Source organism: Crassostrea angulata, chromosome 3 (genome assembly GCF_025612915.1).
Source record: "Crassostrea angulata isolate pt1a10 chromosome 3, ASM2561291v2, whole genome shotgun sequence".
Lineage (NCBI taxonomy): Eukaryota > Metazoa > Mollusca > Bivalvia > Ostreida > Ostreidae > Magallana > Magallana angulata.
In genome coordinates this window covers 24,505,927-24,533,446 of record NC_069113.1, presented here as the reverse complement: position 1 = coordinate 24,533,446, position 27,520 = coordinate 24,505,927, and the positions used below count along the sequence as shown (strand labels likewise).

The 27,520-nt window shown below is 32.0% G+C and overlaps 1 protein-coding gene across 11 annotated transcripts; it reads right to left on the bottom strand.

The window, feature by feature from the left end:
- Positions 1-821: 821 nt before the first annotated feature.
- Positions 822-24,097, bottom strand: LOC128175665 (serine/threonine-protein phosphatase 2A 56 kDa regulatory subunit delta isoform-like). Of its 11 annotated transcripts, none has more exons than XM_052841466.1 (17): positions 23,944-24,097; positions 23,701-23,769; positions 23,318-23,489; positions 19,678-19,877; positions 17,881-17,991; positions 16,299-16,391; positions 14,299-14,429; positions 14,128-14,187; positions 11,639-11,801; positions 11,379-11,429; positions 11,018-11,137; positions 10,083-10,207; positions 8,275-8,376; positions 7,226-7,298; positions 6,839-6,961; positions 5,665-5,673; positions 822-2,348 (listed from the first exon to the last, which is right to left on the bottom strand). In XM_052841466.1, the coding sequence occupies exons 1-17, from the start codon at positions 23,971-23,973 to the stop codon at positions 2,202-2,204; spliced, it is 1,779 nt and encodes a 592-aa protein (XP_052697426.1). In that variant the 5' UTR covers positions 23,974-24,097; the 3' UTR covers positions 822-2,201. The 11 variants fall into 11 exon arrangements, with proteins under 11 accessions (XP_052697426.1, XP_052697428.1, XP_052697427.1 ...); XM_052841469.1 differs by lacking the exon at positions 5,665-5,673 and adding an exon at positions 4,645-4,700 and having other exon boundaries at positions 2,212-2,348; XM_052841474.1 differs by lacking the exon at positions 6,839-6,961 and adding an exon at positions 4,645-4,700 and having other exon boundaries at positions 2,212-2,348; positions 5,665-5,689.
- Between the last annotated feature and the right edge of the window lie 3,423 nt (positions 24,098-27,520).

Below are 27,520 nucleotides of genomic sequence, written 5' to 3'. Positions count from 1 at the left end.
ACACCGGCATATAATTAAGAGAGAGAGAGAAAGGAATAACTATCTGTCCAATTTCTCATTCACTTCAACAAATAAGATAGTTCTATGCTAACTAAATGAGATCATACTATGCTCATTGTTAAAACTGCAGATACATCGTGTACAATTAATTCATTGTAAGTTTTCCAAATCAATTAGCACTAATACAAATCTTAATTATCAGAAGTGTTTTGTGAAAGTCAAAGTTAACTATACAAAGAAAAAAAAAAGTTTACATATATCAATTTTTAAAACAACAAAAAAAAAAATATTCTATGTGTACCACATCTTCAAATATTGTCTATTAATATATAAACCTGAATCAGGTTATACATAACACAAAAAAATCTCAATATTTTACTGCATTAACATAATCCAGGCACTCTCCCATTCATTACTTGCATTTATACACAATACTGTAATCACATTCTGAAAAGGGAGGAAATTGGAAATAGATTGGTCTGTACATAACTAATGACTTATGAGAGAATATCCGTTCATGATTTGGAATGCTTTTGTGTATAGCAGAGGAAAGCTTCATAACTATTTTTTTTTACATGTACATTTAATCACAGGTGTGACAGGCGACACAGAGATATGATGCAAAGTTGTTTTTGTTTTGTAACACAGTCAGCTTTGGTAAGAATTTCCAAACTACATTAACTTACACATATGACATTGTGAAAGCCCTACTTTCAGCAAAACACAAATCATAGACCCTCAGACTTTTTTAGTTTAAAGAAACTTTAGATATCCTCAGTAAGGTCAAAGGTAATTAAAGGTCAAAGGTAACATGGCTTGAAGTCATTACAGTGATATGTTAGTTTATTTCTAAAAATAGCATTACAATTTTCACAGTTTCAAGGTTTCCTTAATCTCTTTCACTATATGATAGGAATTAAGAAATAATTGGTAATTTTAAAGATATTGACAATTTATCAGGCCATTCCATTGTATCAACACAAAGCCATCATGTTTCTTAACAATGTAATTAGACAATATCATGTACACACAAAAAAAACAGAAGATGACCAGATTGTATCACAGTTTTCTTGCTCAAGAACAATACACACAGGGAATAAATGAAGGAAAAAATCTATGTGGGATGTTTCTGGAATGCAACATTTATATCTTAATAAGTACAAGTTTTTTTTCACACTTAACTTCCCTTCTTTGATTAAAAAAATGTATACAATTAGGTAAGGTGAAAAAAAAAAATTTTTTTAGTCTTGAACAAATCATGCAAGTTGCATACAATTTAAGGTCAACAATCGTAATGGGGAGGCTACTCTTGCTTATTAAACATGTCTTCTGTTTACAAGACAAAATACACATTTCTATCATTCATCCACGGTTCCTCCATTCATTATTACCCTTATCTTTCACTGAAACCTCTTACAGATCACAAACACAGTTTATATCTAGATCAGAAATTAAAAAAAAAAGAAAAGAAAATACTTATGTGCATAGTTAATTCAAGCACTACATATCTTTATCAATTTTAAAAGAAAAAAATATATTATTGGTCAATAGACTCTTGCAGAGCAAAAAAGAAAAAAAGCAGGGGCAAGGGGAAATGGTCCTATCACAGTGTTACTATAAATAGACCCCATTTTCTGCAAAATGGGTGACACCAGAGTCAGGGCCTTGAGATATTCATCTCTTCAATACCGGTACCCCCATGACATACTGCCAGTCAGTGAAAGTTGTACATGTACTGCAAATCTCTGTTCCTGATTACTGCAGAATAACCTTTTACCAGAACTATCTGTCTTCTTTCCATGACAAGACAAGAACTTGTGTGTTCTCATCATTATGTCATGTTCCCTTAAACAGTCTTTAAAAAAAATCGACAACCAATGAAAATTAACATACACAACTATATACACCATAAAAATATCAAGAATATAGATAATTGTTATAAATATGTATCTCTGATAACTCATATTTTCCAATTTTTAATGTGGTCTACTACAAAATAAAAATTCATAACACTTGGTCACTTGCGCTCGCTAACAAACACACACACACACACACATACATACACACACACCAGAGATAGAGGGGAAAACCCAAAACACAGCTATGTGATTGACTTGCAGTAATCAGGTACACTAATTGACCTCCATTTTTTTTTTTGCATTATGGTCCTCAATATGGCATAAGGTCACGTGTTTTGTGTCTCAGTTTGCACTCTGACTCTCAGCAGAGGTAGACAGATATTCTTCACTGCGCTTGTGAGACTCCAACGCCCGTATCATGCTTATGTCATGTGGTAGTTCTGATTTTCGACGAAGAAGGGGCTTTTCTTTCCCTTTTTTCTTCGTTATCTGTAAAATAGAAAAAATGTAAAATTCAATTTATTTTGGTGAAGAGCATTGAATTAACTTTTTCTCATGGAATCATCAAATCAGACATCACCACAGCATACACATTTCTCAAATTGACAACAATCATAAATCAAATATAAATTCCTCTTGACAAAATGATGTTGTGGTTATTTTTGATGGGTGGACAGTATCTACACATGTACCGTACATTAACCACAAAACTATCACAGTGCCTCAAATAAAAGTGGGGTGCTCTAAAATGGTTTTGGAACATAACAATAAAGTACAACAAACCACCAATAAAAAATCAGTTGTTTCCAGTCCAAAAGAAAATCAATTACAACAGAAAATAAATAGATGCATTGTCATACTGTGTAAAAAAAAAATACGCATTTATTAAATTCCCCATCTAATTCAACATCAGAGTCTTGCAACATGAACAGACTACATTTCAAATTTTGTAAGCATCTGTTGATCAAATCTTATGTGCACTTCAAAAATTTCTTTAATAATGCCTTGCATGTTTTCTTCGATTCTTTTACTTGAACATTTCAGAACATTCTCTTTTTAAAGTATGCATAAAATTCTTTGTGAAGGAATTTTCTTTACAGACAAGCATTATAAACACTGGATAATCAGAAGGTTCACATGCAGCAGAGATAGTAAGCAAGTTCCTCATTTTAATACTACCCACCAATACTTCCCTTCACTGAATTTCGAGTTTGTAAGCTGCTTTATCATTGGTTCACTCATACATAGAAACTTGTACAATAGCAATCAATCGACAAGATCATGGCCAAAGCTGTTAAGATTCTAACAGATGATTGGTTTACTTGTGAGCATAGATGTATGAGGATAATTACATTTAAGGCCATCTACTATTTTCCTTTTTTTTCTTTGTCTATCGCTGCAATGTGAAGATTGTATTTTCACTTATTACTTTTCTATCTAAAAATATTTGGATAGTTTTAATAGAAAATATTTATATGTTTCAGTGTCTTCGCCTGTGATAACACTACGTATCGATTTTGTACTATACAGTCCAATAAATTCAAATGACGTATGATTGGGGCACATGCAGGGTTTGCTTATTTACATTCAAATATTTAATCGTACAATTGCTGATATTTATATTAATATAAGTAATAATGATTATTTTGGTCGGAGCATGATCAAATCTATCGTAAAGCTTTTCGGCTTCATCAGATTTGATCACGCCCTGACAAAAATTATCACTTCATTATACATGTGTGTGTAATACAAAAATGATACCATATTCCTTAGATATATACTACCACTTTATTTACACACAAATGCATTCAATTGCATTTTGCATGCTATAATAAGGAAAATTCAAATTATAATTGCTATAATACGGAAAATCCAAAATATTCAAACTCAAAAAATAGACTGGTTATGCATCTTGAATATTTTGGCATAAACAGGCAAATAAATGCGGATTAAATCTCCATGGGAATTCATCAAAAACTGATGTCTTGAGCGTCCTCTAAATTAACAAACTTTCATGCAAAGGTCCTTTTAAAAGGGCTGTTAACAACTGGATTAGATTCAATTCCACGTAAAGAGAATTCCAACAATGTTTAATTTACAGTAAAACATGGTTATCATGAATCTTCAGCGACAGTCAAAATTGTAATTTGTAATAACTAATTTGCAATAACTGTAATAAGTAATAACTGTAATTCATATTACCCAAAAGACACATACATCGACTTGTGTTTTGCTTTCTAGAATGGATAAAAGATTAATTACATTATAAGAATGTCTTTATTATTGCAATGATTAAAGAAAGTAAATTGAAACAAATCATTTTTAAGAAACTCATAAACATCAGAATCAAATTTAAAATAAAATTTCAACTTAGAAAATGAAGTTTAATGCTTTAAACTAGAAAAAATTATATTTGTTAAAATTGTTTTGGTTGATATTCATTTGATCTTGTTTCCATAAAAAAGTTTATATTTATATAAGACCTTATTTTTATCCAGTGTGGATATTCTAAGCTCATTTAAATTATTAAAGCTACTACGACACTCAATGAAGTCTTGACAAGCTCTAATAGCGTTACAAATCATAGGAGATGCCATGCTGAATTGCAGTCAGAAGCAAAAGGGAGGGCACTTGTGTTAATCGGGTCTCTCTCGCTCTCAGACACAAGAACATTATTAGCTGTGTCACACTTTGGTTTATGTCGGGCAGGTGAATTAATTGGATAATCTGTTAACGAGTTTTGTGGTGTATGTGGATTGTGGCAGACGGAGATCGAAGGACAAACCTGAACAGAGATTTTAGCATTTATCAATCAATGGCATTAGTCCACCCTCTGGGTCCCTACAATGAGATATTGCCATTTTTGTCTTTCATTTTTCAGATTATTACACTTTGGTCTAAACTATTCAAAATTTAACTTTAATAAACAAATATTTTGATCTAACCCTTTCACAAATGAACATGTACTACTATAATATGATGAAAATCACAAAAAAAGGTGAAATTTGAAAAATTATTAACACATAAGATTGTGGCTAATGACTGTGTCTACACATCAATGCTCAAAATATTCATATGAATACTGCCTTTTTTAATATGAAGTTGAAAATTCAGAATTATTTTTGATTACACTTGCATATACCATCTAAAATTTGTTTTAAATTTTTATATATTATACTTATAACCTACTTAATATACTTATTGCACATTATGCTACATTCTTTGTCGAAAATATCTGCTACTTTTATAAAGTAAAATTGAATAATCGGACATAAACATAGACAATGTTTCTTCAAGTTTAATCCAGATCAAATGAATATTGGTGTGTGAGTGAGAAAAACTGAAGACATTACTTGCATCTCTGAGGAGGTCAAATGATACACAGTAATAAACCATACAGAAAAAAAATTATTTTCAATTTGTACATAGAAGGGTTTGCAATCTACACTATATATCAGAGCACAGCATTCATTTGTAACACTGAATATTGAACAAGTCACCCAGAATGATGTGAATAGAGCTATGGTGCAAAGAGAATTCAGGAATGAAGTGAATTTAATACACAGAATTTGTGTCAATTGACATCTCTCCCCCCCCCCACCCTCCCCCCCCCCCCCCTTCGTATTAATCCAAAATATACCGCTTTGATATCTATTCACATTGTTCAGAATGCATAAAAACAAGAAATTATAACAGTAGAACGGTATTTCCTCAGAAATGTCAAAATAAATCATTCAGAGGATAAAAAAAAGAGAAGGAATTTCTCGTTACATAAAGCACAAACGTAAAATAGAGTTCATCTTACCGAGGAGAGCTGCACAAACACCATACAAGAAAAAAGAAAAATGCCGATACATTAATCATTTCATTGTAACCAGAGCACATTTCTGAATATCCAAAAAAAAGTATTCTGGTCCAAAACACAACTATAATTGACTAACTATTTCTAATTGGGTAAAGGGGATCAAAAACATATATTATTTTAGAAATCTATTGTGTGTAACTATTTGTGCTGTTAAAAAAAAATCGTAAAATCAATAAAAAAAAAAAAATAATAATAAAAAGACAATGAGTCATTCAATATTTGGAAAGCTCCTATTGAGAACACGTAAAGCAGGCATTGTCCTTACCAGTCGTAACTATCTGCCAAGCATTGCTGGCTAAAAATGTGAAAATCCGGTTATAAACACCTGTTTTTCTGGTTATTTACCATTTTTATTCTTTATCTTTCTTTTTTTTTGACACCAAACTTTTCCGAAAGTAAAAAAAATAATAATTACCTCACTGGTCTTAAGAATGAAAACATATTGACAATACAGCACAAATTGCTCAAAAAAACTTTTTTCTTTAAAACTCTTTTCATGTTTTGAAAGCAGAAAAAAGTAAATTCAATGAAAATGTTCAAGTTTTCATTTACGTAATCTTTGACATTTTCTTCTTCTTTTGGCATAAAATTTTGGTAAGTGGAATAAAATTAAACAAAATGTGAAGATAAAAAAATAAGTTCCCATTTCCTTTAGTAAATAAGAGGGTTTTTTAATATAATTTAATTAAGCACCTATATATCATATATATGATATAGGTCATAATGTTTGCAAACGCAAATCAATTTTTAATGATCCGGGCAGAAATCAGGAATGGGGGAAAACCACTCTTCAAAGAGAACGCTTTTAACTTCATGCTATTAATCAATCAAATCAACTTCAGGGCGTAAAAAAAAAATATAATAATCTGGTCAAGCCATCAAAAGGCAAATGTAGAACACTTACTTTACCTAAATTCAAAGCACTACTAAGTTGAGAGATTCGCTGCAGAAATAAAATTTACCATCCATGAGGATGCAAAATGTAGTGAAAAAAAAAATCCATTTATATATATAGAGTGAGACAGGAAAAAAAAGTTAGATAACCCAAACCCATTATCATAAAATTAGAACGTCTAGTTACAGAGCAACACATACGAATTGACCAGAAACCCACCTCGCTTGCCTCTTTTTGTAACTTTTCAAAATTTGCCATTATGTCGCCGTCCAGGTCTTCTAAACTATTGGGAGTCCCAGGATTTCCTGATTTCTCCGATTTTACATAAGCAAACTGCTTAAACTACAGAATTTGGAAGAAGAAAAAAAAACCTCTTTTAATTATCGGTCTTATTTCAGGCAAAAAAAATAAAAAATTATTATCTGAAGGAAATGAGGACTTGATTTAACAATGGGCTAGAAAATTGACATATCCTGAAGTAGAGAATATATCTTATTTTTGCCCAAATTTAAGCTAGAGCTCTAAATCTAACCCCAAAAATATAAAGAAAATATCATTCCCATATTTCTTGGCTTCTAAATGCTGTGCTTCATTCTATATACTTACTTGCGGATTTCCCATAGCTAAATTTTGAACTTTACACCAGTTGTCTTCTCTTTGCTTGTTCTTTTCTTTTTCCCTACAATACAATGCATTATGACACATGTGCTTATATTTTCACCAATATTAACAGGTAAATTGAAGTCATGCAGAACATCGTCATGGTAACTTTTCTAAAAGAAATTAAGAAATGAACTCTCACTGTTTTCACCAATTACCACATATAAAATCAACTCAAGCTAAAAATGGCAATTTTTCCAAGAGGAAATTATTTTTCTGAAGTACTTAACTTACAAAACATTAAATAGGCATAAATAATTAAAAAATCTTTAATGCTTTGGAGGTATATTTTGTCGAAGGTAAACCTCTCATTTAATAGATCTTTTGAATAATCTCTGAAACTTACTGATAAGCACCATTTAATCCCATGTAAATGTTATGAATCTTTTAAACACCTTTGGTATTCTAAAACTCCATGTAAATCAACAACTTTATGTCTAAAATTATTGTATCAAATTAGCAAGACATTGGCACTGAATTTTGTACATGAATAAACTGGGGATCTTCAAACTTATTCACCATATCTGCTAAGAATTTGATGTTCATCAACTTCATAATTTATATTGTGGACAAAATATTAGGTTGAATGACTGACAAATAGAGAATTTTTCTTCAAAGCAATACCAGTTTCAGCAAGTTGTTTTGACACTGCATTACTGTAAACGTATTTCAAATTGAAAGATCAATTTTTGCCAAATATCGTACACGCAAAATATGTATATGTTTTCAGTACTGTAAATTCCTAATTAAATGTAAGAAATTAATATCCGCGTAAAATCACGATAAGCACATCTGCGGATTTTAATACCTCTCTTTAATTTTTGTACAGTTGTAAAATATTTGGAATATGATAAAAATTTGGCGTTCGTGATTTTACATTCTCGCGATTTGATGCTACCGTTGTATTGCGGAATTAAGTACTCGGGTAAAATAAGGAAACTACAGTGTTCTGTCTATTGTTACAGTATATTCCATGCCTCACGCTCTGTACATACTTTTGCCGTTCTGTCTTGTACTGTTGCGTGCAGTCATCAAACAATTTCTGATTCATCTCCATGAAAAGCTTCAAAGCATTGTAGATCAGCCCATGAATCGTTCTGAAGAAAAACACAAATTTGCAAAAACTCATCAGCATGTTCTTTTCCGCCCATAGAATCTGTTCAATAGCACTGATATAATTGTAAAATAAATATTTTAAATGGACTTATTCTTTTCCTCTATCAGGCAAATCATATTTTTATTTAAATAAATATCATTTATTGCAAACAACATTCTTACAAATTCTTGTGCTCAATTAAGTACATTTAAATAAAACATCAGATATATTTACATATATTATTTGTGCATGTACTGATATTTTCTCATGCTATTCATGTACAAACAAATGAAGTTCACATATCAAGTTCAATCAACTCATGCAAATTCAACAATTTATCAGGACATATAAAATGCAACATGTAAAATTAGCAGCATGATATTAATATAACACAAACAAATAAAAAATTTGGAGAGCAAACAATGAATTCTGATTACCTAAATTTTCATCTATTATTTATTTTTTAGCTTAAAGGGGAAGGAAATTAAAAATAGGTTGCATAATAAATCAATTAATTATCATCTACTTTAATTGTAACTTGTATTTATTTTAAATAAAAAAATAATGGAACAAAGGATAAATCAAGAAAATAGATTGCTTAATTTAGATTTTCCGCTGCTATGGGAGCTGCGATTGAACTTTAATCTATCATGTCACACCATCTATTCGGGTTTGTTTTTATTAGCAAATTATGATATTCACTCTACAAGTTCTGGAAAATTTGAAACAGTATCAATCCGAGACCGTTCTTTTACCTTTGACTTTCCACTAAATTACAAACCAACGTCAAACGGAGCATGTTGGTTGAAATCTAAAAGCGGAGATTAGTGTTGCGATGTTGGAGGAATCTCCACGTAATTGTGGAAATTGTCAACAGAGGCCAAGTATTGTAGAAAATGTCTCCTGTCGTTATTTCAACATGGTAATTACAAATTTGGAGAATGTATATAAACCATTCCGTTTACAATTATAACATACTTATTCAGTTAGCAAAGAATTTGACTTGGAAAAAAAATTCACTCTAGGTCATTTTCAACTTTGAATGATGGCAGATTAACAGCTTCCTTTATTTTAAAAAGAAAATGCATATACTTATGCATACATGTATTTATTCTTTAGACATGTGAACCTAAACATCAATTTTGTTCAGTCGAATCTTTGAGTAACAGAAAGGAATAACCAGCATTTTATTCAGAGCACTGCGAACACTGTATATGTAAACCAAACCAGAATAGATGGCGTGACGTCAAAATAATCAATTTCTTTGGTTTCTGATACGAAAGACCTCTACATAATGTTAGCCTCAAGCAAATACGATTTCTCTAACTTTAAACGTGCATTTACGATTTATTTTGTTATTTATTTTCAAAACAGCATGTTTAAACCCCTTTATTATTAAATTTTTTTTTTTTTTTTTTACTTTTCTTCCCCTTTAAGGAATTTGATATACCGGTAGTATTCCAGACTTTTAAATGATGTTTTTAAATAAAATTGATTCCTGCCAAGAGTTTTTCGGCATATCGGATACAAACAAAATATGAATGGAAAGAAAAAGTTAAAATAAAGTTGCACCACATCCACCTGTCACAGTTTAACAGCAAGCTTTCATCCCAAATGGTTTTGCACAGGGTTGAAGGAAGGGGGGGAATTTGAGGAGAGATTCGAGAAACAAATAAAGGAGAGGTTGGGAGAAGATGGTTTTCTTACTTGTTCCAATGTTCCTTGCTCTTATACAAAGCCGGAAACATGATTGGCAGGATTGTGGACGCGTTATCGCTAATCAGACTAAGGATGTACTCGTTATTCCAGAAATACAGAGCTCGCTCAGCCACCTGTTGGTTAAGTTACACAAAAAAAAAAAAAATCGTAAAAAACCCAAAACAAGAACACTTACGCAACCAATCAATAAGCAAGCAGTCGTATAAACGGAACACAAGACAAAAAAAATCTGGTTAGTTCAGCAACTTGTAAAAGAAAAAACAAAACTTTGTCTGGTTACTCGCTATATAATGGACTCTTACAAAAAAAAAAGACAAAACATTACTCGATGCTAGTAACCAAACAAGTGGTTAGGAAAAGCAGCGCTGAAAAAACGAAACAAAAAAGAGACAAATTCTTGTCGTATGAGCAGATCACATGATGCACATGATGAGTCCACAAAGCGAAACAGCCAAAATCTGGAGCAATGTCTTACTTATTCCAGTGCTGCTTGGTGCTATATAGAGCTGGGAACATGATAGGGAGGATAACGCTAATGTTATCACAGATAAGACTCAAGATGTACTCATTGTTCCAATAGTACAGCGCTCGTTCCGCTACCTAGAAAGTCACTCACAAGTGAGGTCACATGATCTCAATTCATTACAAATTGGAAATAAATATCATCTCCATCAGGAATGCATACGTACATATCATACTAGAACAATTCTTAATAGCATCCAATGGCATGTAAAGAAATCATTTTCAACAGGCAAAATAGGTTTTTCTTTTATTATAATAAAAGCTTTTTTAACCTAATTTTTTCATCACAAACATATATATACATGTACATGTTCCAGTATTCAAATAAAATAATCATAAAAGAATACATTTTCCCTAAATTTCTAAACATATTTGACCCTGTTCATATAAAATATTCATACCTGGAAGTGAGGACTGGATACACATTTCGCTAATTGTTTAAAGAGTGGAACCATGATCTTATTGAATTCTGCGGGCTCTATCACATCCAGAATTTCCTCCAGCTCATTCAGAAACATCACCTGCAACACACATTTATCAAAATATGATGTTAAATTATTGACAGAACTTCCAAAAATCAGTGGTTTTCCTTTAATATCAACTTTTGATTTAATCTATTGTAAAACATGTGTAAAACCAACTAAAACATGCAATTCTATTTGTGCCCACAGCATTCATACAAATTCTTTTATTTTTAACAAAGACATTCAATCATACCTTACATAAACTAGAGAAGAAAAAAAACAAAACATTAAAACATACCTCTTTAGGACTATGGACTTTCGGCCAAAACTTTAGAAGTCCCATGATGACCTGAAAGAAATAACAAAACATGTAAAATTACCAATATCTTCCTGTGTGGATGTACATGTTACTTCTTTGATTTCCCTTTATGAATAATAAATACACTGTTTCATAATTTATTAAGAATGTAAATCTGTTGGACAAGTAGCAGTACCAACAGAAATTGAGCCACCCACAGACATCGTGGATTTTACATTAGCCCTGACCGCTACACCTACCGGCTCTGTTAGGCTGGGGTCCTTCTCCAGGAATTGTACCACACAGTAGGCCAGTTGTGGGTGGTAGACGCTGAGGGATTTGGCTTTGTGCAGGGGCAACAGAACCTTGAGTAAGAACACCTTGTGCTCTTCCTTCAAGGGTAGCGCAAACCCATTGATGATGCTACAAAAGAGAAGATCTCTCCGTCAGTTTCACAAATCCAACTCCTTCCCCATTGAAAATGAACTCAGAGAAACTCTTTTTCACATTAACCATTCATTTATTCAAATAAAGCAATATCAGATTTTAATCATCATAATTATATGTTAAGTAAAATACACATTATTAAGTGCAAGGGACAAATAATTTTGATACTTTTAAGTGGAATTCCTTATAGAGGGCTGAATGGCCACTTTTAAACTACAATAATTTCATTAAAAAGAAGAGCTCTAATTAAAGATATAGGAAACTTCTTCAATTTTAAGATTAATTTATCTAAAAAATGGTTCTTTACATATTAATAATTTAAAAATGACATGCTGTATACAGGAAAATATTCGCCCTCTTATTTTTGCCCCTTTCGCCCACATTGTCAGCGAGCAAATTTAAGACTGGGCAAATTCCAATGTCTCAAATTATTTCTCCGTAAACACAACTTTGTCTACCCGAACTCAAGACGAGGCAAAACCGTTTGCAGTTGAAGAAGGGCAAAAATTACACAAGGCAAAAATAACATGGGCAAAATAAACACAGGGAGAAATTAACCCTGTTTACAGTACCTAACATTTTACTGCAGATCTGACTAGCTGACTATCCAGCCTCCTTAAGTTAACAATTCCCTTTAAAACTACTGGGAATGAAGCTAATTTTATGTGGTAGAGTCAAGTATATGGCATTCCTACTAGCTCTGGCTAGTGGGTTAACCCTTTAGCTCGATCGGTAGAGTGCTGGACTGGCATGCCAGAGGACCCAGGTTCAAACCCCAGCAGAGGCAATAAGGCCAGCATTTTTTTATTTTTAGATTTACGAAATATTTTTCAAATTATTTGGTGAGGAGGAGGGAAAAAAAATAAAAATACAATTGAAAAATTTGTCCGTCAAGAAAAAAAATGAAAATAAAACAATTTTTTAACAATATTTTTTTTATTTTTAAAATAAGAACATGTGTCTAGGAGCTGCCATTTTTTAAAAATATCTAAGTAATTTTGGTTGTTGGTGATGTTCTTATCATAAAATATTTTATCCATGGGCACTGAAAATTTGTGTTGATATATTGTACATGCATGTATAAAAACGAAGGTTTTTTTTTTATAAATACAAGTACATACTGTATATATACATTAAGACCAAAAAAAAAATAAGGGAGTTTTCACTTCTTCCATGCAGAAAAATAGGAAGAAGTTTGAGAAATAATTTATTTGATTAAATTAACAATGCTATTCACAAATTCAAAATTTAAAATATTGTTACTGAAAATAAATTGGATTAGAAGCATGTCCATAAATGTCAGTAAAAAATCAAACAAGTTTTTTTATTTAAAAAAGACTAAATAACTTTTAAAATTTTATTTATTTATGTAACTATACCTTTAATAAAGGAAATGTTTCGTAATTTTGTTAGCTTTAACCTTAATGACAAATAAAATTATTCTCTTTCCTTCAGTCATAAGACCTGTGTTCAGTGTGTTTAGGGTTATTAGTCCAACCCTATGACCCACTTACAACCGTTATGTAGAGGATCTATTTCCAAACGGTTAAATTATGATTATTCTAGAATTTATTTTGCAAAAATGTTTTTTTTTAATAGTAACTTATCATTTTCTTGTCAATGAGGTGTTTTTTTTTAATTTACAGAATTGTGATAGAAAAAGACTTCAACTTCTCTTTATTGAGGAAATTCTGGCTAAGTTGCCGATCACAAAACTTAATAGGGTCGTAAATTGTAGGGTTGGACGAAAGCAAACAGGAGTAGGCCCTTTGGTGGTTTTTTGTGACTTCTAGTGCCTGTGACTTGATCGGAAAGAACTTGGTCTTTTTATTAAATCAATGCATGAACAACAATAATTCAGACTACACATACGTGATTGCATCAACATTTATTTTTATTTTTACCAGAAAGAAAACTTCGGGTCGGAGGAAAAAATAAAATAAATAGCTAGTTCAGGTCCTTTTATTTTTATTTGAATTTTTAAAAAATAGGGTCGGCGGGTTTGTAAATCGAAATTTTAAAAAATGCTGGCCTAAGTGTCTCTGTTACATTTATCCCAAATATGAAGTGAATCTAATCTTGTACTCTGTAAATGTGTTTTACTGTATCCTGTGAGTTAGAAATGCACTCTGTTTCAAAATACATGTACTGTGATTTTCCTTCAGCCTATTCCACGTTTTCAGATTAAAACCAGCAAGCAGTGACAGCTTATTTGGACAAGGTGTAACAAAGGTATTTGTGAGACCTGAATCTGTCTATCATACCCCTCCTCTTCAGGTAAATAATATAAAGCGCCACCTACCTGCCTAATATTTCCAAAAGTTCTGCTATTCCATTGCAATGTTCAGTTTCATAAATAAACCTTGAAAAAGAAAAAAAACAACATTTTACCTATACAACTTCATAACACTGGATAAGAAATACCGGTCATTACTGATTGAATGAGATGAAAATGTTCAACACTAAAGTTTACCTATAAAACATATTGTTTATTTGTTTCCTAATATATGCTCTCAGTCCTAAAAATTTCCCATAAATCCGATGCAATATCGTCTTCAGAAAATCTCGTTCCCTGGGGTCTTCACTATCGAATAGCTCTAACAGCTGAAAAAGAGAGAAAATTTGAGTTCACAAGACAACTTGTTCTATACGCTATACAGAAACACGATAACAGAAGAAATTCAGTGAGTTATATTAACTAGCATTCACTCTAGCGATATTTTCTGTAAACTTCCATTTGGACACAATGACTCTCAGCACAAGATTTATCAAGCTGCATGGAAACCATGAAATTAATTCTGTATAAGCTTTGACCTTGACCTTAACTTTCAAGTCACCTTGTATTAAAAGTTTGAGGAAGATGGACAAAATAAATATAGCCTTAGTTTTCCTTCTCAATGGCATAAAATTCAGTTTTCATGGCAATTCAATTCTGTTCAACCTAAAAATAACTCCATAAAGGATATTTATAGGGTATCTAAGCTAAACAGAAATGCCAACTGAAGCTTTTTTATCACTTTCAAGATAAGGATCTTTTTCAAGATAAAACAAACAAGTTTAATTTGACAAGCACATCTGGCATAGTTGTGAAACCTAGCCTTTCATTTTTTTTCTGATCAAATTTAGCTACTGTAGACTGTAAGAAAATTAAAAATGCAACACATTACAAATTACCCACTTACTTCTATTCAAACAATGTAGCTATTCTAGATCTATCTTAATTTTTTTTTTCATTGAAATAAGATCACAGTAAATTATCTTTTTCATTGAGGAAAAACATAACAAAAACAACTTTGTATACTGTCAAAAACTACATGAAAAGACATGCATCAAACAGAATACAGATTAAAAGATCCATACAAATCATTTCCAGATTTCAAGAAACAAGACTATATAAAAAATAGTGTTTGAAAATAAGTATATACATCACGTTGCATACAATCTCAAATAAATAAGAGTAAATTCATTCTCCATGTCTATGGTAATGTCATGTTTATTTTAATTATCATGCCACGTCCATTTCAAATTTTATGTCATGTCTATTTCATGCTTAATTTCAACTCCCAGGCTCCAGCACATGAAGCGTTGCAACAAATTTAAAGTGTCATGACATTCCTAATTGATTTTAGTGTACTTGTAGCATGAAACTATTTCTGAGTAAAAATACCATAAATTAAATCATATTTCTGAGTAAATGTATCATTAATTAGCATGAACCTTTACCTGATGACTTTTTTTGAGTAAACATGTATATGTATCATTAATAAATCATATTTCTGAGTAAATGTACCATTAATTAATCATATTTCTGAGTAAATGCATCATTAATTAGCATGAACCTTTACCTGATGACTATTTTTGAGTATATATGTATCCTTAATTAATCAAATTTCTGAGTAAATCTACCATTAATTAATCATATTTCTGAGTAAATGCATCATTATTTAATCATTAACAAGTGCACTCATCTAATTCATCATGAGTGACACCAACCAATATTCACTGCCCAGTTTAATTAGGAAAATTTACTACAGTACTCCAAACTTCAGGGAAATAAGAAACTCAGTTTAAAATGAGGTCCCTCGAGAACACACAGAACTTCCTGTTCATATAAATCAAGTCTCTAACATTCGGCATTTCCTTCTAATTGCCATACAGCCACACGCTGAAAAATTTCTGTGTAAATTGACATTCTTTTCCTTTTCAAGTTCCAGTTCAACAAATAAAAGCACAGCAATATAAACAGAATATACAATGTTGGTGATGGTGTCATATGATGCAGATTAAAAAAAAAAAATAACTTTATAGGAAAACAAGAGAGTCAAATTACTAGTGTATGCTATATTTAAAAATTGTTCAAGTTATCAGTTTACTATGCAAATAAAACTGTTCATTTCTGTCTAATCCATGCGCTGATACTAAAACAGTGACCACACACTTACAGCATTAATACACCTGTCGCTTTTTTCTCACCTGTAGTACAAATCTCTGATCTATGTACTTTTTCCCCGTGTTAGGCTGGAAATCCGGCGACTCTAAAAACCGCAGGAAAAATTCATACACCAACTGTAAAACATAAAAAACTAGCTTTTAAAACAGTGTCAGTCAACATCTTCTACTTTTTTTTCTTTTGATTCTTGTTATCATTAATCTACAAAGTAGTTAAATTTACATGCATTAATTCTCTCATGTTTGGAAGAAGAATCTATTTTATAATTCTTTACAATCAACAAAGTTTATATCAAATTTGGTAAATGTATTTCTTTTCCAAATAAATAATAACTACCATACATCAATCAAACCCTTATTCTGATTTCTTATATTAGTACTGCAACTCATAAGCCAAAGAAAAGTATACACCATCATATTTACTTGAGAATAGTAACTGTTGTCTTTTAACAGTATAAGGGGATGGGACATATTCGCTAGCCAAGGGTGCAATCCATTTCACCCTTGGCTACCTAAGATGGTGATGGGGGGGGGGGGGGGGGAGGAGGTGAGGATCATTTCAAATGAAAACTAAATTGGGGAGAAAAGGGGAGAAAGGAAACTTTGATCCATTGAAAAAATTTAACGAAGGCAATTGTTAATGAAAGAGGGGGTGGAAGGAATAGATTTTTCATCGTTGCTTCTTCTCTACCTGACACTAAATGAAACACGACACATGACAACAATCCTAGTTATCTTGTAGCAACAACGGAGTTGAGCAGTCATACAACTTTGATGCATGCTGCTACAGAGCAAGAAATCGACTTATAACCGCAGAACAGTTACTCCAGCAAGCAATTCTCTGTTCTGTGATCAATGACTTTGCATTTTTCTTTCCTCCCTCTCTCTATAATTACATCCAATTCCCCAACATCTCTTTATTGTTTATAAAGAGGTATTTAGTTATCTCCTGTTTGCAGAGAATAGAGTATATTGCTAGAGATTTGTCCCGGGTTCAGTCCATCTGAATCCAACTTTACAGACTATAAATACAGATTACAGAATCCTTATCTTGAGTCTATGTTTTGATTCTTTTTTTCTCATAATAAAAGTTACATTTTCAATGACTCATCTGATTTTCCCTTGCCTAATTTGTCCTTTTCGACAGCAGTTAAACATCAGAACAGACTGTGGGTAATTATGAACCCTATTGATTTCATGTTAATACACTCCCACTGTGTCATCAAAGCAAGCAAATTAATTTTCTTTCAGATCATCTTCAATAAGGTAGTGGAAACTTGATACAAAACCACAGATTTTTATTCTCTTCTATACTTATTAAGAATGGGTTTCTATATTTTTTAAATTCCATATTAAACATAGGCTATACCACTCTCCTAGGTCAAAAAGTATGGTAATATTCATAAACATGATAAAATCAGATTTCTTCCTAAATTGTATCATCTTTTCCAAACACAGTGCAGGTACTTCGAAGAAATAAAATAAACGACAAACAACGAAATCAATGAAAATTGGTATTCAAAGAAAATAGATAGAACCTCAGTACACCTTGACCTTATATAGAGACAATTTATGTGACAAGATGGTAGCTTCTCACAATACACACCTGTAGATGGGGCCATGCGGCCTCCAATGTTGGCTCATCTTCCTCTGGGTCAAATTCTGCGCCGCTAGGGTTTGAGGAGGGCGGTAATGCTCGAAATAAGTTACATGAAAACTGAAATATATAAGAAAGAAAGCTTGAAAAGTGAAGTTTAAGAATACCTAATTTGTCATGGTATATATGTTTTAACTCAATACAACTTTAAATGAGATTCTATTGATTGACACAGGTGTGAATAAAAATTATAAAACTTTATGAAAACATTTTATGCTAGGAGAAGCATTCTAAAGGAATTCAAAAATTTATGACTTAGTCTTAAGTTTATTCTTTTGTATAACGCACATGTAGAAAATGGTTTCAAAGAACCAGATATTTTACCTTCAATCATAAAAATTTCAAACAAAAGCAAAAAATCTCAACCTGATTTGTTCGGCATCAAATATAATTTACATACAGATACATGGAGCAATTAGGGAAATCTGTTTAAAATAACGAACAAATACCATTGCTCCAAATCCTATTGAAACCACTTCTAAAGTTAAGGATCATGGTTCAGATGACACGAGTACCAATGTTTGTACTTATAGCAAACACTTCTAAAACCATGTTGCCAGAGTTTGAACAAATAATAATAGAACAGCAGGTTTCAAATGTGCACTTGAAAATGTACTTGATTTCATTTCCTGGTTGGGAAAATGAACAAGACCCTATTTGATGGTATTTAAGTACAGCACAAATGTACATGGTAATCAAAGCAGAAGTATTCATATGCATAGTTTCATAAAATGACACGGCATGATGTGATCTGAAAACTACTGAGCTTGGGATGCATGGTTCAAATTTTTTGAAAATTAACAGATGATCAGTTTTTGGATTTTGAATTTTACGGTTCTCAAAATTAGCAAATGACATAACAAAATAAATGTTGCTGAGCAAAGAGGTCTTCCATTAAAATCAATTTTCTTGTTACATCTAATGGTGTCCTGCAATACACTCCAATTACACAACCCTCTGAAGAGAGGTCCCTGTTACAGAGGTTAGCATTGATTTCCTGGTGTACACAATTGAACGTATTGGGACAGCGTTTCCCGGGAACATCACCCTGGGATCAATACCCTCTGAGCGGGATATGGGAGGTCATCGGGTGAAGAGCGTGAGACGCCAATTACATCATGAGACCTCTGCATCACAAGCATAATCCTGGACCGTGTATGTATGTATATATATGTAAAAACCTGTTTACCCTTCAGGGAACATGATGCAGAGTGAGATAGAGAAGGGGAAAAAAAGGATGATAAACATTCAGTTGACAGGTCAAAGATTTAGATGTAACTATTTCCGTTCGCCTTGCATCAAACACAGGAACGAAAACTGATTTGTACGTAAGCAGTAGGATTACAGACCTAAGACCAACTAGATTTTGGTTTAGCCTTGGGACAGAGCTCTGTAGATGAGAAAAAAAAAGATTGCTGGGAAGTAGGGCTGGGTTGGCAATAAAAATAGGACTGTATAATCAATAATAGTCAATATAAATTTGCCCATGAAGAGATGTGTATTGTTGGCTTCAAATCAACACTGAAAAAATAACTTTATAAAAGTTGCACTTATATATTGTTGGGTTAATCTAACCCAATCGTAAATATATGAATACAACACTCTGCAGTTGAGGCTGCTATGTGTGTGTGTGTGTGTTGGGGGGGGGGGGGGTTTCAAGTGAAGGGTGGGATTTCTTCAACAACTGTATATATACTCCATGTTGGTATCAAAACTACATGACTGCATCATCAATTTCAATAGTACCATTTGTATAGCTTCTGGATATATGGCATCTGTGACAACTCCCCGATTGTGGGTGACAAATTCCACCATTTCGTTTAAGCCTGCCCTTTTCACTTCCTTCCATTTCAAGTCACTTAGAGGATCTTGAACAAAGTCAAAAAGAACACAGCACTGTCTCAGTTTCTGAATGAACAGTTCCTCTCTTTCTGCGGGCGTTGCATCTAAAAAAAAAAAATAAAAAAAAAAGGAAAGGAATTAAAATTCGATTTTCATCGTCTCCCCTTTCTCATTTACTTTCCATTATCTTCATGCATCTCTCATGCTGCTATTCTTTTCTTTTCTCCTCTTTATATTTGACCTCTTTTGTTTATGTAGTTCTTCATGAACAATTATTGACCTAGTATTAATTTCTTTCAATAGTTTATTGAATACTATTTACATTTACTACTACACGCTACGTTCAAAGAATTAACGATCTCTTGCTCGGCGTAGTGCAGAGTTACGCAAGTCTCTAACCTCGTGTTTGTTTACACGAAACAATGCTAAAACGCACAGTCAACAGCAACCCGCTATTTCCCTTAGAAATTTATGTCCAGGTCGAATCTTAACTTCGTCATTCAATGGTCATTTAAATTATCAATACCCTCAATAAATGGTCAAACTTATAATCCCTAATAAGAGGTCCCTCAGGACTCGTGCCATTGCCAGTGTGCACCCACTCTAAGTACATATAGAGCTTTCTGTGAGGATAATTATGACTTGCAGAATATTACCTCTTGAGGACATGTATAAGATAAAAATATGATAACATCTGGAAACTCTAGTATCCTTCAGTCGTCTCCCATGGTTATAAACTCCTCTAAATGACACTTGGCCCTTTCTTTAAAATTTAGTTTACTGAAACCCTTTCAAATCTTTATAAATGAACATTGATTACTTCATAGGTATCGATATGAATTTAGAAGTATTTCGAAAGGAACAGAAAAATTTCCAAAAAGGAATTTGATTTATTTCTCCTTATTTGTAGCTTCATCTCTTTATTCATAATTAAAATATCTTCACGAACCAATCAATCTATGCTATATTATTATCAAGCTTATGAAAACAAGTCTTCTTTGAGAACACATTATTATTGCCTTTTAAGACAGTAAATGATTATCTGTTGCCATGCCTGTGAAATAATTATCAAGATATGTGTGTACTAGTTTTGAATGATGAAAAATAAAAATATTGTTTTCAACGCATATATCACATTACATATATAAGTACTCTTTGATGACACATCAAACCACATACATCGAAATAATGGAGATACAAATCTACATGTTGTACCAGGAATAAAATTCCAAAATATGTGGAAATGAACAATGCAGTCTGCATTGGCAAATGCTTAGACTTCGTCAACATTAATTTGTAATGAGCTACATTCGTCAGAATTGAAAATCAAACAGGATATACTCAACATGCCTTTACGAAAATTGGGTTACATCATTAATTGGAAATGAGAAAAGAATTTTTTTTTTTAAATGCCTGCATATAAATAACAGTCTACTTTAAAAGCTTGGCCTGGTAAAGTTTTATGGCATTGTCATATCAATTATGTTTTCATCCAAGTTCAGAAGGATTTCTATTTTTGTTAATCATAAATCCAGATATTTCTTTCAATTTTCTTCGATATTTAGGTACTAAAATTCATCAGCAAAATTCAGGTGTGCTACAGTACTGTCCCTATGGTACAAATTTAATCATGATAGTCTTTATTTTTTACTGGTTAGTACAGAAAAGTTATAAATAGAGGAACACTTTGCAAAGTACCACACACTTCTGTTATTTTGTCTTGGTCTAAAACCCCACGGAAAGTGAACATGCAATGAATTGAATTCAGTCTTAGGTCCTTGCAGAGAAATATATAAGCTAGATCTCAAATTCAAACTGAATAAAATACAACTGGATATTCATTCACATCCTGTGATCTATATGATGACAAAGTTAAGTGACTATTTCTCTTTCTAAAGTGACCATGCGCAGATACTTTCTGATCATCTTGAGGATGTCACAGCTTAAGAACATTGTCCTTTAGGTGACTGTGCTAAAATCATGGTCAGACGGGTCAGAGACAGTAACTTTCAAGCCAAATTCACTATATCTGCATCTTTTTGACACAGAAAAATTGGAAAAATCTTTATCATTGTTTCAGCATGTGTATACAAACACATATATTTATTTCATAATTTTATTGCAGTGAATGCCAAGTTCATACAAAGGGCATAACACAAGTGAATGCAGATTGCAGTTGCATTAATATGAATTTTTAACTTGAATAGAAAAAAATAATTTTTTGACCTTTTAATCTAATATGTGTACAGTAATAAAACAAGTATTTATATTTCTATATTCAATGCATGTTGCATTTGGAACAACAACATTTGGGAAAACATTTCGAAGTGATCACCTACATATTTGATCATCATACAAATCATCCTCAGCCAGTGGATATCAAAACAATCAGTATTAGAATAGAGGACCCTGAAATGATCCATTTACTGGGAGGTTAGTATAATATGATCAATATTGTAAACATGTATAAATTGTGTGCTATTTTCATATGACCATCTTATTCCACAGATAATACAAACTTTTTTCAAGGAATCAATATCTTAAGTCACTGCTGGTACTTCGAAGAACAGATGCACTAGAGGACTACAAACTACCCTTATACATAAAAATTGGGGTTTTTTTATCTTCAGATGTTGATTGAGTTTGACATCAACAAAACACTGGACGAGTTTTCTTACTAATCTACGGAAAACTTGTGTAATTTTAGCAGCATTTATTTACTATGTTTAAATAAATAAATAATTTGTGTAATTTTATGTTTAATTATTACGTTCGTTATCTGACAAGAATAAACCCTGCATACTTTATGTTTATTATGCAATATAAAAAATTATGTTATTATAACTGCAAAGTATTCTCTATTGTTCAATATTTTAAAAACAAATGGAAACCTGAATTTTGTATTCATCGTCAATTGTAAAAAGGATCATGATTCATTAAAGGAAATTAATGAAAATTTAATTAAGGACCTTAAAATTCATCAGGGAAATAATGTTTATCTCGGTACAGTGGATCTTAAACTGTCAAATATTCAAATAATTTCAATAACTTCTTTTCATATACATCACAAGCAACTATTTAATTACCACCCAATTATTACCATTATTAAATTTCTTCTAAGCCTAATGGACTTTCTGTTATACATTATTGCTAACAGTCTAACATTTGAAGGTATTTCAAAATAACTTCTTTTATTGAATATATCATGAAAGAATGAAAAAAAACCTCAGCATTACTATGGCATGATAATGTTTCTGATATGGAATATGTTTCCTTCATCTATAAATTATATACATTTTTTGGCTTGTTTTCAACCTAAACTCAGACAAGAATCCTTTTTGTTCTATTTCCTACATCATTCCATAGTAATTTTACTTCCAACTTGAGGGTACTTTAAGACCAAAGTTTGTGAGGCTGTATAACCTTCAATACACACATGAATCTACTGCTCAAAGGGCATAATTAATAATGTATGAATATGCAACACTACTGAACACATTCTTTGCAGAATTCATGCAAAGTGCTGCTTCAGCGAAACTCTTACCTTTGAGAGGAGGAAGTTTTTGCAGTTCTCGATTTTTTGTAATGTTGAAGCGTGAAGAATTCTGTCGTTTGTCTTTCTTAATGTGAGGAGGGCCTGTGAATTTCAATTTTGATATTTGTGTTGGGGGTGGGTGTTCTGTTGTGTTATTTTGCGTCTGCGCTTTTTTCTTTGCCTGTCAAAATTCAAGTTCATTGTTTAAATTCATGAATTTGAGTAAAAATCATTGCAATTAAACTTGACAACGTAAAGCCATAGGCAGTCAAAATATTTAATTTGACTTTATGAATGGTCGCCATGTTTTCAATATAACCATGTCAAATATGGCTGCCAAACTTGGCACTGACATTTCAAATAAAAATGAAGTAAATGGTTCATAATCTTACCTCTGATTCTGCATTCTCCGTACTTTCTTTGGCACCTGTCTTTGCACTGCTTTTATTTTTCGTCACAGCCTGCATAATTATAACACAGGTAAACACGTTACAGACATCTTATCCTCATTGATTGGAGCGGCAAAATAAATAATCTTCTATGTCACAACAAGGAAACTTGTCGCGTAAAATAGAAAGCTCTCGATTGCGTCTGTGAAGACACTTAATAAAAAAATCGAGTCGAATAACTCTTACCGTTTCCTTTTTCGACTCCTTTTTTGGCATATCGTAAGAGAAATGTTCCCCTTACAAGAACCTTATATTCCCTTCCAACAAGAATACACTGTAGACTCCAATATACCAAACAAGCAACGTGATTGGTTAATTAAAATCACATGGGTATTTCGCAAGGCAGGTAATCGAATAATTAACGATAAGGCGTACAACAAAAACGAAACGAATTGATACATACGCTTGACATCGAAACAAATTAATTTTATATTTAAAGACCCGTTTCTTAGATATATACACTTTTTTAGATTATAGGATTTGTGGTGACTATTTCTGCCCCCCCCCCCCTCAAAAAAATTTGCAAAATTTCTTGAAAATAGCAAATGCATTTTTTTGTTTCTTTTTTTCCCTTTTAAAAATAACTGTATATTAACTCACATTTCCAATGTGTAACAGTATTAATTTCAGGAAGCATGACCTGACATTATATAAGTATTCCAACATAGAATCATAGCCAGTTGTTATCGCGGGGATACTATTTTTCAAACTCAAGGATATCTCTGAAAAAATGAAGCTCTTTCAGATTGAGAACATTTAATTAGCTCGTTGTTTTTTAACCCCTAAAATATTTTATGTACAAGGATATAAGTACAATTTATCTAATCAAATGCTCTATTTTGTCAAAAATAAAATTGATTATAATTAACACTTTAATTGAATCTGAGTTTATCTTGTTTCCCCCGAGACATTTTGTCAAAAAAAGGTAATATCTCTACTTTGCATAGTTTGTAAACAAATATAACACTCGAGCTTTGTTTACAAAACAGTAAATTCCTACCTCTCGCTCGTAATTAAAGTTCTAACAATAAAAATTTGGTCAATCATTCAAAATGCACAAATAATTAAGCCATTTAATTTGAACCTATATGATAAAACAAAATTTTGACCAAAAAAATCGTGTCTAATGTTCCTTTAACTTATTCAACCATGGTCTGAAAATTGCTAAAGTTGACATTTTGATATACATAATTCAATAACAATTATACTTGTATTTCAAAGTTCAAAGTTGGTGCATGTTTTTTTCTTAACTGGCTCAAGGCAGACAAGATATATACACATAATACACGGACAAACCGGATGCAACCGGGAGCAAAAGAATTAAGGCGGCAGACCCCCACCCCATCACGCACTCCCACCAAAACACACAAACAGTTCGAGACAACAAACTTTAGACCTTGCGTTAATTCAAATGCATCGCCGTTCCCATTCATTATTATATCAATACCCCCTCCCATATTTTAAAGCTTGTTTTTATTTCTTTTGGACGGGACGCTTAAAATTTTGCAGTTTGATCATTTGAATTAAAGACTTTTCGTCCTAAAAATTAGTTACGAAAAAAAGTATGTATACAATTATAAAACAATCTACATGTATTTAATTTATACGTATGTGTAAAATAGAAAATAATGAAATACCGTTTAACTTGAGAAATAACAATAATTCAAATACCCTTCAAAGTTATCTTATCAAACTGAATTTTAGGAAGAAAAACAGACTAAAACATATGTAAGTATGGCACGCTGTTCTTCGTACATAAGGTGTTTTAAAGGTTTTAAAAGTTTCTCCCCATATATTATTTATTGCATTCCTCCGTCGTTGATCCTGGTAAACAGGTATACTATAGGCTTCCCCGTGGTCGACGGCATGTTCTTATTTAATCGAATCAATTAGTGCACAACAAATTTTGTGCCCCTTTCGATCTTTAGAATTTTCCTTTAAATCTTATTAAATGAGTTTCTCAGTTAGATAATACGTTGGGACCCAGGATGAATATTCAGGGAAACATTTGATTTAATCCAAGAAAGCGATAATAAAAACTTATTAGACATGCATGCAGGTTCAGTTGTATATAGTAATTTGCCCCCTACCTCCACCACCCACATTCTTAATATTACTTATATTGTATATAATATTGTATAACGTTAATACTAGTAGTGACATGTGCTTTTGTTTAGAGTTTAGGAATATGTTTATAATAATGTACATACGACATATTATAATTCATATGAATTTTAGCAAATGAACAATACAATACCCAAAAAAAAACAACTTATATAACATAAGGTCAATTTACATGCAGTATGTCCTTATCATATTCAAGTATGTTAATAAATGCAAAAAATTTAAATGTTTATGTTATATATATTTTTCAATTTCATTATTATTACACGCAATCCAACAGAATCCGACAAATCCTTAACAAACACAAATTAGAAAACAAAAAATATATGTATCGTAAAAGAAAAATGAGGAAGGAAATGACATTTTTAGAAATAATTAGTGTCTTAATTATTATAATTAAAACTATAAATATTTTTTTTTCTAAATTCCAGGCACACGAGCTGATTCAAGTTGAGAGATGACAATCGTCCCTTCGAAGGTTAAAACATAGTCCTGAGACAAAGCAAATTGAAAGTTTGGGGCTAGACTTATCAGAAATCTTGACAGGCAAATTAAAAACAAAAACAAACTTATAAGTAATTGAATTGAACATATTTTATTGATTAAATCAAATGGATTAGACACAAGTTCTAAATAACTTAGATAGTCTTCTCCTAATAATGAAATTTTATAAATATTGCCAGTGATAACGTTAAATGTGAAAACACATAAATATACACGAATAAACAATCTACTACATATATAATATCACCTTATAAATTCAGACATTTTTTGAAAAGCGACCACATTGATTCACTCAAAAAAACTTATGTTTATGCAAAACCGGTATGTAGTTATGTCTAACTTTGCAAAAAAAGAAGTAGCCCCCTCCCCCTCTCCGTTCCGACGCCTATGAATTACCCAGCAAGGATCCGGAATTTTTTGTTTCCATCTTGTGGGTGGTCCAGTTTGGGATCGTTCAATCATGTTTTAATTAAACAAATTCCTTTTATCCATGCATACTTCCTACTGCAGAACGGTAACGTAAGATGCATTTCTATGAGTGATTGGACCCCTTAGTGATAATTAATTGTCTCGTTGTGATCCCAGTTATTTAACATCTGTTTTACTACCAATGATTTGCAATGTGATAATACAAATGTATACACGCAACATATATGACCACTTTCATCTGCACCATAAATATATAGAGGCTGATGAAGGTGAAGGGAGAGAATAGTGTCCTTCACAAAAATTTCGATTATAGGGAATCAAGATGTGTACGTGTCAAATTTTGATTCCCAATAATCAATTTTTTGGTAAACTACATAATTACGTAGTTTGGTATGCAATACTACTGAAGGGAGGGAGTATTTTACATTCATCATTCAGCCCCACCTTCCCCTCTCCTCTCTTCTCTGCATCTTATAGGTTGACTCCTTGCTTTTCGAATTCATTAAAAATGTAATCAGTAAAATTTTATTCACAAGGCTCTTATTTGAAAAAAAAATTGTTTGTCTCTCCCGAGAGATTGATTGACGAAAAAAAAGTCCAATTCAAGACATTAATTATCATAGGCGTAAGATCCAAATAGGGGGGGGGAGGGGGGGGGGGGTTACACAACCCCTTTTTTTCCAAAGTTTGACATAACCATAATCAT

What these genes read in the sequence shown, in the direction of transcription:
- LOC128175665 (XM_052841466.1), bottom strand. Translation starts at nt 23,973, where the DNA reads ATGCCAAAAAAGGAGTCGAAAAAGGAAACG. An exon ending in AGGAGTCGAAAAAGGAAACG is followed by an intron (nt 23,770 to 23,943) that starts GTAAGAGTTATT and finishes ATAATTATGCAG; the next exon opens with GCTGTGACGAAAAATAAAAG. An exon ending in CTTTTGGAAATATTAGGCAG is followed by an intron (nt 11,802 to 14,127) that starts GTAGGTGGCGCT and finishes TCTCTTTTGTAG; the next exon opens with CATCATCAATGGGTTTGCGC.